This window comes from Solanum lycopersicum, chromosome 8 (assembly GCF_036512215.1).
Source record: "Solanum lycopersicum chromosome 8, SLM_r2.1".
NCBI lineage: Eukaryota > Viridiplantae > Streptophyta > Magnoliopsida > Solanales > Solanaceae > Solanum > Solanum lycopersicum.
The window spans coordinates 64,448,051-64,462,195 of NC_090807.1; the positions used below are offsets into that span (position 1 = coordinate 64,448,051).

Below are 14,145 nucleotides of genomic sequence, written 5' to 3' on the forward strand. Positions count from 1 at the left end.
CGGCTATGTTTTTTTTTACCTTTTTCCATATTTTTTTACCACCCCTGTTTTTTCCGTTAAAATTCTGACCAATTCCTTTTTTTTTCAACAAAAAGTTCTGACCAAAATCAACAACATAAATGCAAAAGAGTGACAGGTGAAATTAAATACAATATCATTCAATGTTTTCAACTACACTAAAGTGAAGCAATTCAATTCTTTGCAGCTAACGTTGGTCCCATCTTTTTCTGGTAATTACTACTACTATATAGTATGTCTTCTTTTTTTTTTTCTATATGTGTGTGTTTCAATTTATTCAAGATTGTTAATTTAATATGGTCCAATTAATTTCTTTGAAAAACCCCATCAAATAAATCATTGATATTTGACCCTGCTCTCATTCCTTCATTTATTCTTCTTGTAGTCCATTTATCATAGTCCATGCTAAGAGAATTTTTATTTTAAATTTTTTCTTGATTTTGTTAAATATGTTTTTTTTTCCTACATGTTATGAGTTTGTAGTGCATTCAATAATATAATGTGAGATATCATAGACTTTTTTTTTCTTCTTAGTGATTAAAAGAAACAATGAATGGTTTAGTAAAAGATGAAAATCAGAGAAGGGTTGGGAAGAAACAAAATGGAAGTTCTTGGAAATGTGCATATGGTTATTCTCAGCATAGGAGATGTAAAAGGTTTGATTTTTCGTTTTTTTTTACTTTAGAATAGACGGCGGATGTATAATATGTGTTTGTAGTTGTGTTTAAGTAATGTATAATTTATGTATATCGAATTTGGAGATGTAAATATTGTTGGTGTGTTTTTTGTTTCTTCTCATGTGTGTTTTGTCTGGTTTTGTGTATTAGTTAGCTTATTAGATGGTTAACTATGGTTTAGATCATGGGTAGAGCTCAGGAGCGGAGTTAGGTAGGGTAAAGGGGTTTAGGTCGTGGAAAATTGCACTATTTATACATGTTTAAAGTTACTTTTATGTTTCTATAGTGAATTTGTCTTCCCGTTGGTGTGTTTACTTTTTCATATTTTGAACCTTCTTAGTGGAAATCTTCGCTTAGTCACTAGCAGAGCTATGCGGAAGGGGTTTACTTGAACTCCCTTAGCTTGTAAGTTACATTGTATATACAAATTGAAATTTTGTTTTTATGTATGTATAGTAGACGTTGAATCGCTTTTGATGAAAATCATGTCTCTGACACTCGTTTAGATATAGCAATAGCTAATGAGATATGAAATTTAGTGGAACATTGCTACTTAAAAAAAACAATCATGCCTTGTCTAAAAGACTAAATCTTTGTGATTACAACATGTAAAAGACCAAGGGTGTGTTTGGTACGAATGGAAAATGTTTTCCTAGAAAATGTTTTTTTAGAAAACAAGTAGATTTTGGACTTATTTTCTCATGTTTGGTTGGTGGTGAGTAGAAAATATTTTTCGAAAATGATTTTGTGTTTGTTTTATGAATGAAAAATATTTTTAAGGAATATCTTTTATTTTTACTAGAATAAAAAATAATTTATGAAATTGAAAATATTTTTTAAAAATAATTTTTTTGGGTGGTAATGATAGGGGGTGGGGGGTAGTAGGGGGGGGGGCAGAGAGAGGGGGTAGGAGTGAAAAATAAAAATTTGAAGTTTATAGTATTTTTAAAAAATAAAATTAATTTTTTGGGGGGTTGGGGTGGGGGTGAGGGGCTGATAGGGGTGGGTAGGGGGCCGGGGGAGGTAGGAGCTTAAAAATAAAATTTTGGAGTTGAAAATATTATTAAAAAGCAAAATTAATTTTTTGGGGAGGGGGTGGTGTTGGGGGAGGGTGGTCAGAGATCCGGTGAAAAAATAAAATTTTGAAATTGAAAATAATTTTAAAAAAAGTTAATGTTTGTTTTCCCCCAAAAAATGTAATTTGAAATTGGAGTAGAGTTTGGAAAATGTTTTCCTTAAAGCGAGAGGAAAATGAGTTGATTTGGAAAACATTTTCCAAAACTTTTGTCCCAACCAAACATGAGAAAATTAGAAAACATTTGAAAATATATTCCTTTCGTACCAAGCACACTCTAAATCTACAGTGACATATTCAACAACTGTATTGTTCTGTTGGAATATGCTTTTTACGAGTTCAAAGACTTGCAATTCGCAAGATCTTCTGAATTTCTTCAGTTGTTGGATTCCAGATTAGAGCAGAATTCCCCGATTCCTCAACTTATTGATTTTCTCCGTGATTAGAACTTTAACTTGAGCGTGAACACATTTGATATGTTGAGTTGCCCTTGTAAGCATTTCTAGGGAATCTTGTGTAGTTTAATTGCTACTTTTAATGTTCATGAGCTATAATTGAGTTGTGTGGTATAGCCTTCTAAGTTGGTTATGCTTTTGTCTCAGTGCTTCCGAAAAAATCGCTGCTCTATCAAAAGGTGGAGACAGGCAATCCATAAAAAAGGAATTGAATGAACCGCCTGTAAGAGCTTTATATTTTTCTTACTTCGCATACTGAACTCAACTAATAGTTATTGTATTAGAAAGTCATCCTTCTTATCGATTTCAAATTTCGTAAGGAGTTTCCAAGATATAACTATTAGTTGAGTGATCATCTGATAAATTTACTCCGAAGTTTGGTTAGATAAGTAAATGACATGAGCTGAGATATGAATATGCAGGTGTTGCCACCTTCAACAAGGAGTTGTAAAGCAAGTCCGTTACATGAATTCTCCAAAACTATTAGCAAAGAGGAAGTTCCAGAACACAGAGCCTCCTTGGAAAAAGATGTAAGTGAATCACTCAATGTCTATAATACATTACGATATGCAGTTAATTCCATTAATATGTTTTCCGAATCCATCTTTGAATGCTTTGCTAAGTCAGCAACGTAAGCAGGATCATAATATAACACCAATCTTGAATTCAGGTAAAAAATGAACTTTGTTTTCCATATCGGAAAATTTATATAGACATATATACATAGGAATGAAGCCAATATTCCATAGGATACAGATTGACGAGTACTTCAATATAATCGTGTTTCTCCTACTACACCTTAATTGAGAGCTAATTTGTATCTCATAAGTTGGAAGTCAAAAGTAACTACTCAAAAATATTATTTATCCAGTTGACAAATACTCTTTTACTTAATCAATATGCACAGATCGAACAGTTACAAATGCGTTTGCAGCAAGAAAAATCAATGCGTATGGTACTTGAGAGGGCAATGGGAAGAGCTTCTAGCACGTTGTCTCCTGGACATAGGCATTTTGCTGCTCAGGTACCCTTTGACAACTAACTGTTTGTACTCTATCTCTTTAGACCTCTGAGTTGTTTGGTAAAATATAAGAAATGGAGCACGAGTTCATGGTTTTTACTCCTGAAATCTGTTGTGTTTTCCCATAAATTCTTGAATATGGTTTTTACTCCTGAAATCTGTTGTGTTTTCCCATAAATTCTTGAATATGCTTCGTATATATACTTTGTCTAAAACCTCTGATTCTTTCTTTAACTTGAGAATTTACAATGGTTATTTCTTATGGTTTCTTTTTTCTGAATAAGAAAATCAATTGCTCCTGATAACACAACTGATTGGAGTACGTTACCTATTAAAAGAATATTGATGCAATTGAAACTGATGAGGTTTCACTCTATCGTTCTCAAATTGTCTATAAGGTTGACAACATAGAATATTGCTCGTCCTCCGCTCAATTTCAACACCCAACCTTGACTCTGCTGAACTTAGTTAAGGTTAATATTGGTTGTCTTCTCATTTCAGACAAAAGAGTTGATAGCTGAAATTGAATTACTTGAAGAAGAAGTTGCAAACCGCGAGCAGCAGGTCCTTTCTTTGTACAGGAGTGTTTTTGAAGAATGCATTAGCCGGCCTTCTTCTGAGCAAAGTTCGGTCATGACTTCTCCAGCACATAATAAAGCTGAGTCAAGAAAACATCCAAGTATAATATCAAGTGCCTTTTGCTCATCCAAAAAATTCCCTTTGCGGACATTCCAAGCTCTTGCTGCCATAAATGACTTGGGAAAAAGAAACTTGTTGCAGTCGAAATCAACACATGCTTCATTTTATAACGGCAAAGCTAATGTACACATTCAGAAAAGTAGTTCAGAGCATACTAAAGTAAGCTTTCTAATTCTTTCTCTGCATATTGGATTATTCCTTGTATAGTCCTTTCTAATAAGAGTGTGTTATTCCAAATAATAGCATCTTCTTCCGAAAGACTCCAAAGACATGATTCTCTTAGAGATTTAAGAATTAAATGATTGTTAACCATTTTATTGTCTCTTTTTACTATCTCCTTACATTCCAAAACTCTTGAATCCCAAGAGTATGAAAAGTTCCACTAAAGCCCTAGTCCAGTGAAGACCTAAGTTGCACGGACTCTGATGTCGCACCAGAGTTGGATTCTCCAAATATACACTACTTTGGGAGAAACCGAGACGCACCGTTTACATTTTTGAAGAGTCCGAGCAACATAGGCGAGGACCCAAATGGTGAAAAAAATGAATCCGAGAAATCTTGTTTTTTTCTACTAAGAAACTGAAAGTTTAAAGGGCTAACCACTTTTGTCTTTCTTTTGTTCAAAGTATTAGGCATTGTCTGTAACTGTGGTGTGTATTCACAACTTCCATTATAACTTTAGTTGTGTGTGCTGCTTACTATGCAATACTTTTCTATTCTGTTGTTGCTCAATAAGCAACATTTTGACTTTAATAGAATAGTAGTTTGTGAAAAATAGTTCCTATTAGCTTATTCTTCCTGTCTGCTAGTGGTACATTTATATGTTCACCAAATTTGACATCAACTCCCTTTGGCTCTTTGAATGCTTTGGGTTTTGACATGCGTGGAATGAGGTCACAACGGTTTGGTGAAGTTTGAAACATGCTAGTTTCAAAATAACTATTTTCTTCCATAGCAACATTCAAGACTATAAAGTGCTGTTGGTAATGATGCAGTGTATCAACTCATGTTATTTTCTATGAATTGTTGCAGGAGCAAGGGCAGGTAACATCAACGGAGAAATCTCCTCTGGCACGAACTCTTAAAGATCATCTCTACCAGTGTCCCAGTAAATTGTCTGAGGAAATGGTAAGGTGCATGGCTGCAATATACTGTTGGCTCCGGATTACAGAATCGACAAGTACTGAACAAAAGCGGTCACCTTTGTCATCAAGGTCATCTACTAATGTCATAATTCCACAGCATGATATTAAAGAGGAAAGAGATTGGTTTTGCAGATCAACAATTGAAATATCTTGGATTGCGACAGACAAGAATAACGTCTCTCGTGCATCTTATGCCATCAGTAACTACAGGTGCATTTCTTTAATAGCATAAAAAGCAGCTTAAGCTGCATAAGTTTAGTTAGTCCTAAGGTCCACACTACTTCTGTATGTAGTCTTTCTTGAATTACATGATGGCTGTTTCTCCCACTTTAATGATTTTGTTTGTCCCAAAGCCACCACCGAGTCAGAATTATGTTATGCTCCAAAATTATAGCCTGGAAAAGGGGTAGTTCAGTTAATATTGGCACACATTGCTTACATGTGTAGCGCACGTTTCTTCTAACAATAGAAGTGTAAATAACTACAAATCAGTTCACTAGCAGCCACTGCATTTGTAGATAAATCTATGTAGAAACAGAATAAGCACTCTCAGCAAAGCTAATCACTGGATCATAGGAATTCTTAAATGCTGGCTAATATCATTTAACCTGACACGGTTATCAGCGAATACTTGGAAAAGCTCGAAAAATTCTGCATTTTTCTTTACCAGCCAATAGCATTATGTTTACTCTGGATCATTTTGTCAAGCATCATCTCTTTTAGATATTAAGGAGTCTTGACCCTACTGGATAAGCTTTTAAGGCATGAATGTTGTGGTCTTGTGGATATGTCCATATTTAAAAGTACTAAACTGAACTGCTATATCCTGACCAGAGGTTAGGTTCTATTCCAATGCTAGTACGACTTTTCTAATATTTGTGGATGCAAGATACAAACTTCGAAAGACTTTGGAGCATCAACTCGAACTCAATAGAAATAATATAGATGGAAGATTCGTAGTCTGCTAACAGTCTCAAGCTTTTGATATCATTTTTTTTCTTTTTCTGTTGCAATGTATGCTACATATGCAAGTTTGTCTCTCTTTAACAAAGATACCTATAAAGCACAAAACTGATTGTGTTGTAATCTCCGGTCTAACGTGTAGTTTGGTTTTGAAATTTCAGAGTTTTGGTGGAGCAACTGGAAAGAGTGAATCTCAGTCAGATGGAAACCAATAACAAAATGGCATTTTGGATCAACTTGTACAATTCCTTAGTTATGCATGTAAAGATGGCTCTTACTTTGTATCGTTTTGTCCTTTTCGATTAGTTTCTTATGTTTTCTTTACATCTCATTCTTCTCATCTTATCTAGGCATATTTGGCATATGGAATACCACAGAACTCTCTTAGAAGGTTGGTGCTGTTACACAAGGTAGTCTAAGTTACTTCGTATCATTTTGATTCTATTCTTTTGTTTATACCAGATTTAGTTATTTTTGTTCATGCCTGTATTTTTGAGTATTTGAATCACCATTTGCTTCTCTGTATAGTGCAGGCTGCTTACAATGTTGGTGGACAGGTCATAAGTGCAAATGCCATCGAACAGTCAATTTTTGGCTTGCGTACACCACGGATAGGACGGGTATTCACTATTCTGATCTAGAGAAACTAAAATGTTGCAGTTAAAGAAATATCAGGGTTAACATAATTATAAATGACTTTGGATCCTCCCTCCTTTTGCTCATCATATATAACTAATTGCGCAAAAAATAATTCTCTGTGCTACATTCTTGCTCTGACCATCTCTTAAGTTGCTTCTCAATGTTACAGTCGGCTGGTATATAAATATTTTCGAATATGCACTTTGTCAGAGAGGGAAAAAGCTCAAGTACTTCAATCAAATATATGTACTAGCTATAAAGCGTAGTAAATTCATCAATAATTTCGTCAAGAAAAGTTGGTGATTTCTCATTCTTATCAAGATTTTGATCTTTCAGTTGATAAAATATATTTTTCTTCCAACTACAGTGGTTGGAGACCATTCTGTCAACTGCATTATGGAAAAGATCAGGAGAAGAAAGGCAACTCATCAGTTCAAAATTTTCCCTCCAACACTTCCAGCCCCTTGTTTGCTTTGCTCTTTGTACTGGCGCTGTTTCCGATCCCATGGTGAGTTGTTATGTTTCCTCATTGCATTTTTCTTGTATAGATGCACGGGGGCTTCTTTCGATCTCTTAGTAAGTAGTTACATTTTCCCCTTAGATTGGTAAATAAAGCAACAATATTTCATTTTGAGGACTTCTTGGAAGATTTGAAGTGAAACAGACTAATTGTATTGCCTAACATATACGAACATCCTAATTTTCGAGTACTGTTCTTGGATCATATCTCCGAAAGTGGCCAGCTAGTTAGAAAGCCAAACATCTAACAGTTTCTTCGGTTTCTTTTTTTCTAGCTGAAAGTGTACACTGCCTCGAACATTCAAGGGGAGCTAGAAGCAGCAAAGAAAGAGTTCCTACAGGCTAATATCATAGTAAAGAAGTCGAAAAGAGTATCTTTGCCTAAGGTGCTTGAAAAATACACGAAGGAAGCTAGTATTCCATCCGATGATCTTCTTGGTTGGGTCATGGAAAACGTTGAAAAGAAGCTTCGTGATTCCATACAGAAATGTATTGACAGAAGAACTAATAAAAAGACGTCTCAGATAATCGATTGGCTACCTTACTCTTCAAGATTCCAATATGTAATTTCGAAAGATTTTACAGAGAAGCCGTGGTGGGCATAGTAGTCCTGAATGATGTAGAGTAAAGGGTGAGCTAGATTGGCTTAACTAATTTTCAAGGAAATGGTTGTTCATTCCTTTAATTTGTAGAATTATTATTTGATCTGTTATTTAGTGAATGTATATTGACTTCAATTTACTTAGGTATCCAACTTTTATTTTGTGAAAGTACAAAGTTGTGTGTAAATATTAGATGAACTGATACACCTTATGCTACTTGCTACTGCATTGTTTTGTCTAGTTTCTAACCTGTCACTGATGCATAGGTCTTCTGTATTTCACGGCCTTTTGCTTATGATGTGTGCCGGTATGTGATCACGATGAGATATAGGGGCTGTTAGGATGTAAATAAGCAGGTGTAATACGGAAGCTAGCAAAACAAACCTCGAAAGACCAGACAAACGAGAAATACATCAAAATACACAATAATTTAACGTGGTTCGATCAGTCGACTCACGTCTACAAAGGAGATAAGCAATCCACTATAAATATGAGAGTACAAAATACAGAGAGAAACAAACTCATGGCAGGAGGTTCAACGGAAAATGATAAGAAGACAATCAGGAGGTTGGCAATGCAATTCGTTGCGCGGGGATGCGATTCGCCAAGCTGGGGCAAATCTTTCCCCTATCTCTAAGTGGTAACGCATCAAGGTTGTGACCCACAAATTCTCTTCCTAACCAAAACTCTCAAAGCCCTTAAGACTACATTGTGAATGTTAATTAAGTTAGAAGGAACATGTCTTTATTTATAGCGCCCTAAACTTTTTTCCTACCAGAAAAATGATTAGTCAATCCAAAACATTATGGTAAGAAATTCAGGACATACCCAACAACGGCGGCTTCACTGGCTTGAATCGGAAGGAAGGGCTTTGATTTCCAATCGCTTTTTTAGGCTAGTTTGGTTGAACATAAAGACAAGTTCGGAATTCACTATCGTTTTCTACTTGGTTTAACTCCCTCCCTTGTTGGGTGAAGTCACCGAAGCGTTTATGGGGGATGAATGATAAGTACTATACATTGATCAAACTAGTTTATAAATACTTTTTGACTTGTTCTCATGTGTGTTGGTATGCAACAAAAGGTCTTTTAAGCTAAAATCATAAAATCAATTTCGAACACTTTAAAAGTGTTTTTCAACATTTGTTGCCTATTCACTAGTTTTAATTAGCTAACTAAGTACACTCTTAATTTTTTTTATCTATGATTCTTTCTTATCGTATTTTAATAAAAGTTTTAGCATTAATAAACTACCTAATCCAAGATAAATTGTATTAGTAGTCTTTTAAAAAAGTGTTTTGCATTTTTTCTAAAACTCTCTTTTTTTATCTCCAAATTTGAAATATCATATTCTCAATGCAATTTATGGAGTTCAACAAACTATCGATATTTCTAGAGTCTAGAGTTTGTGTGCTCTTATGTTAGTTGTTAAGCATTAATTGTATGGTCCTAAAAGAATTTTAATCTTGGTAAGAATATTAATACTTCTTTTCGCCAAAAAAAAGAAAAATGAAAGAAAGTGATATTTACGTGGTAGATACATTTTCCTCCTTTAATTTTATTTTATTAGTCCGGATTACAAAATATATTTAAAATAATTTGATTTTTTCTTTTTTATGTTTAATTAACACCTATGAACTTTGTAGCGAAACTATCATTAATTATTTATTAAAAATACACTTCAATAGTTATTGTTCGTTGAAAGTGCAAATTAATTTTTTTAGTCTAGCATCAATGGTCCATCACCTAATATAGAAAAAGTAAAATAATAATAATAATAATATATATATATATATATATATATATGTCGTATTCTTTCTTACTTCCTGTATTTTAATTTGTTTATTTATGTTCTTTCATGACTAGTACAACAAATGAGTTTTAAAAAGATTTAACAATTTTTTAATTTCAAAAGTATTCGACATAGCATGCTTAAAATTGTAAATTCAAATATTGTTTATTCATACTTACTTGTTCGTGTTTGTTTTGACAAATCCTATAAAAGATGATAAATTAAACAATTTTTTTCATCAAGATCGGCAATACATATTACTGAGTTTTTTTTAACTCCGTTTTTGAGATTACATTAACTATATGGTTGTTGAATTCTTGTTATATTGTCAATGAATAGTATGCACATATATATGTAAAAATATATCGTAGCGAATGACCAGACACATAGCAAACACATGCATAACTACGGTCTACCATCGAATCAATCAATATTAGTCTAACAAAAAAAAACGTGTTCAGTTGCACTAGATAATAGATGTCTCAAATGATCCATTTCATTATCAAAAGAATTATATTTAATCTTATGCTACAGTGACACCAATAACTTTGTCCAATTTCCATTCTAGAATCTAAACATAAATTTTATACTTGAAAGAATTGATGATCTTATATTTCATCATTGAATTTACCTTTACAACCTATACACTAAATGATCTATCAAATAAGTAACTAATATTTAAATTAATACATTGTCCATTTTAATAATTTCATAACTAAATAAACAATTAGTTGTGTTGGACTTTTTAATGCTTATGAATTTTTCAAAAAGTTATAATTTTTTTGATGAGTTGTGATTCTTTTAAAGACTGCTGACTTTTCCAAAAAGACTTTTCTGATAAATTTATCTTTTCTAGAAAGGTTCTGCACAATCAGCATTTATTCATATATACTATCATTTGTTGACCAGAAATAGAAGGTTTCCTTTCATTTTGAACTACAATTTTTAAAGTTTTCTATTTTTTTTCGTAAAACTTTTTTAGGCTTGATCATCAACAGTTAAATAAATTTGAAGCTCAATGAAATTTCAGGCATCATATAAGAAATAATTGATGAACAAATTATAGCAATCAGTCATCAATTTGCACTTGTATTTTCCTCCTATATTTTCACCACATACATACTTGAATATTATTTATATCATTTGAAAATATTAATACTATTTTATTATAAAATGCACGTGCAACACACATGTTTGAGAATTAGTACAATATATAAACACATAATTAATAATATATAACCCTCAATTAATATTAATAGTATGTGTATTACAACACAACGATCAAATTTTAAGTTTTCGAAATTTATTTAGTCACATTCAGTGTTAAATGGTATCAATTATGAAAGGCTATAACGAGAATCACAAAAACAATTACCACTAGTTGTATAAGATTTTTTTTCTCTACTGTCGTCATCAGAGACACATAATACACACGTTATCATATTTGTTCTCTACTGAAACTGATTAAATTATTCTTAATATCAATTTATTCTCTACTGAAATTGTTCAAGTTATTGATATTATTAATTTATTCTCTAGTGACATTCTTCAAGATATTGTTATTGTATTTATTTTTTTATCGAAATTATTCAAATTATTGTTATTATTATTTTATTCTCTATTGAAACTGAAACTACTCAAATTATTATTATTATTATTGTTGTTGTTGTTATTATTATTATTGTTGTTATTATTATTATTGTTATTATAATTATTATTATCAATTTGTTCTTTATAGGAACTATTAAAATTATTGTTATTATTGATATATTATCTAGTTGTAAATTTCCTCACTTTCACTATTATCATCATCTGAACACACCACGAAAATACACATTGTTATATTTGTTCTCTGCTTAAACTATTTTTAAGATTCTGTTATTATCGGCAAATATATTATAATATTATTTATATATGTTTAAAAATATTAATGTTAATTAGTATAAGATACTAGTGCAATACACGTGCTCAAGAACTGGTACTATATACAAATACATGATTAATAGTATAACCTACAATTAATAGTACATGTATTTCAACACAAACAACTAAATTTTGAGATATTCGAAATTCATTTAGTCACATTTAATGTTCACAATCTCAACTATGTAATGGCTTAATCGAGAATTATAAAAAAATTACCATGAGTTGTATAATTATTCTCACTATTTTACTATTGTCATCATCCGAAACACATGAATACACACGTTATCACATTTGTTCTTTACTATAAATGTTTAAATTATTGTTAATATCGATTTATTCTCTACTGAAATTGTTCAAGTAATTGTTATCATTGTTTTGTTCTTTATCGAAACTGTTCAAATTATTGTTATTATCTATTTTTTTATTAAACTGTTAAAGTAATTATTATTATTGATTTATTCTCTACTGAAATTGTTCAAATGATTATTATTATTATTATTATTATTATTATTGTATTGTTACTATTATTATCATCATCATTATTATCAATTTGTTATCTACTTAAATTATTCAAGTTATTGTAAATGCTGATTTGTTTTCTAATTGTATAATTTCTTCCCTTTCTCAGGACACATGAATATTGACACTGTTTTATTTGTTCTCTATTAAAATTAGCAAATAATTTGTTATTATTGAGACACGTATTTCAATATGATTTATATTATTTTAACAATTAATTCTAATTAATATAAAATACAGGCACATCGCAACACACGTGCATGAGAACTAATACTGTATATACAAACACGTGATCAATAATATGTAACTCACAATCAATAATATACATATTCACAAACGACCAAATATTGAAATAATTAAAATTCATTTAGTCGCATTTAATGTTTAGGATCTCAATTAATTAATGGCTAAAACAAGAATCATAATAAAAATTACCACTAGTTGTATAAATTTTTCACTTTCTTACTATTGTGATCATCCGAAACACATGAATACACACATTGTTGCATTTGTTCTTTACTGAAATTGTTCAAATTATTATTAATATCGATTTAATACACACGAGGCTTCTCACATAAAATTTTTGAACTAAATTTCTCACTAAAATTTTTGAACTAAATTCGAAAAATCTTCAAAAATATTTGATCGATTAAATTTCAAATTTGCCTGAAATTCTTGCCAAGTGTTGATCTCTGTTTTCTTTACTTTTCATTTACATTTTGCCCTATTTCTTGTTTAAAATATATCAAATATTAAGGAAAAATAGAGATTTTATGTTTTTTTTTACCGTTGTAGCTTTATGATATGGCAAAAAAAAACTTTCTCACGCGCCTAGTAGAGTGCGTTGTCGATTTCAACACCAGGTGGACAATAAAGGTGTATGCGATGGAGAAATAAACAAGTTTGGAAGGGATAATTAAAACGAAATATTATTTAGATGTATACCGAATAAAAAGCTTCAAGATGAGAAAAATAATATATATTTTTGCCTTCTTATTACCGATTTGTTCTCTATTGAATTTTTAAATTATTATTTTATTGATTATATTTGTCAAAAACCGACCGAAAATATAATAAACTTTTTCCTCTCTCACTCTTTTTCATAATTATTTAATTTTGGTTATTTATCTTATTATTTTCTTACATTCACATATCAAGGATTAACAACTTTTAGATTAGTTACGTTATTAATAATCTCATTCTAAATAACTGGTTGAACTAATTAATAAATTTCAGCCTTAGTAATGTACAATAAAAATCTTTGTTGATCCGAATAGCAACTAAATATAATAATTGATCTGAATTATAAAAGAATGCCATTTTTTTTAGACATTCTAAAAATATGTTCTATGAGAGCCTACTTGGATGAGATTATAGTAATAAATTAAAAATTCCAATTTATAACCTTTGACTTTTTCTTTTATTTATAAAATAAGTGTTTAAATTTTTTATTGTTATTCAACCATCGTAAAATTGCTTAAAACTGTTTTGATTTGAATAATAAGTCAACGCAACCATGCCTTGAATTGGATAAGAGAGTAATAACAATAAAAATAATGATTAAGCTCTAATTTGATCATAAATTTGAAATTAAAACTTTGAGTTTTTAAAAAGGAAAATGATTTGAAAGATACTCCAATCTTGATCGAATTGCTATTATGATATCAAACTTTATGGAGGATTTTTTTCTCCTGAACTATTTAATGATAAATGTTAAAGCTATATATGTGTCCGCGTATATATAATTACTTGGAAAAAGGGACAAATATACCTCCAAACTACCGTAAATGGTATGCAGATACCCGCCGTCATTCTTTTGGGACATTGATGTCCTTGTTGTCCATAAATTAGAGCATATATGCCATTCACTCTAATGAAGGGGCAACGGCACCAATGTCACTAAAGCATGACGACAGGGGCATCAATGTCCCAAAAGTATGACGACAGGGACATTAATGTCTCAAAAGTATGATGGCAGGGGCACCAATGTCCCAAAAGTATGACGAATGGTTTTTGCATACCATTTAGAATAGTTGGGGGTACAACTATCCTTTTTCCCTAATTAGTGTCTATAATTGTGCAATATTTTTTATATC

At 31.3% G+C, this 14,145-nt stretch overlaps 1 protein-coding gene across 2 annotated transcripts; it reads left to right on the forward strand.

Annotated features, from left to right (window-relative positions):
* Window positions 1-275: 275 nt before the first annotated feature.
* LOC101258981 (uncharacterized) lies at window positions 276-8,053 on the forward strand. 2 transcript variants are annotated; one of them, XM_004245729.5, is made up of 11 exons: window positions 276-674; window positions 2,373-2,448; window positions 2,648-2,755; window positions 3,133-3,249; window positions 3,748-4,104; window positions 4,978-5,300; window positions 6,215-6,314; window positions 6,404-6,463; window positions 6,587-6,673; window positions 7,060-7,200; window positions 7,487-8,053. In XM_004245729.5, exons 1-11 carry the CDS (start codon window positions 568-570, stop codon window positions 7,814-7,816), a joined length of 1,806 nt encoding a protein of 601 aa, XP_004245777.1. In that variant the 5' UTR covers window positions 276-567; the 3' UTR covers window positions 7,817-8,053. The 2 variants fall into 2 exon arrangements, with proteins under 2 accessions (XP_004245777.1, XP_069144705.1); XM_069288604.1 differs by lacking the exon at window positions 276-674 and adding an exon at window positions 2,209-2,262.
* Window positions 8,054-14,145: the final 6,092 nt, after the last annotated feature.

Coding starts and splice junctions, on each gene's coding strand:
- LOC101258981 (XM_004245729.5), top strand. CDS start 568: ATGAATGGTTTAGTAAAAGATGAAAATCAGAGAAGGGTTGGGAAGAAA. Junction 2,756..3,132: donor GAGCCTCCTTGGAAAAAGAT/GTAAGTGAATCA, acceptor CAATATGCACAG/ATCGAACAGTTACAAATGCG. Junction 6,464..6,586: donor GGTTGGTGCTGTTACACAAG/GTAGTCTAAGTT, acceptor TGTATAGTGCAG/GCTGCTTACAATGTTGGTGG.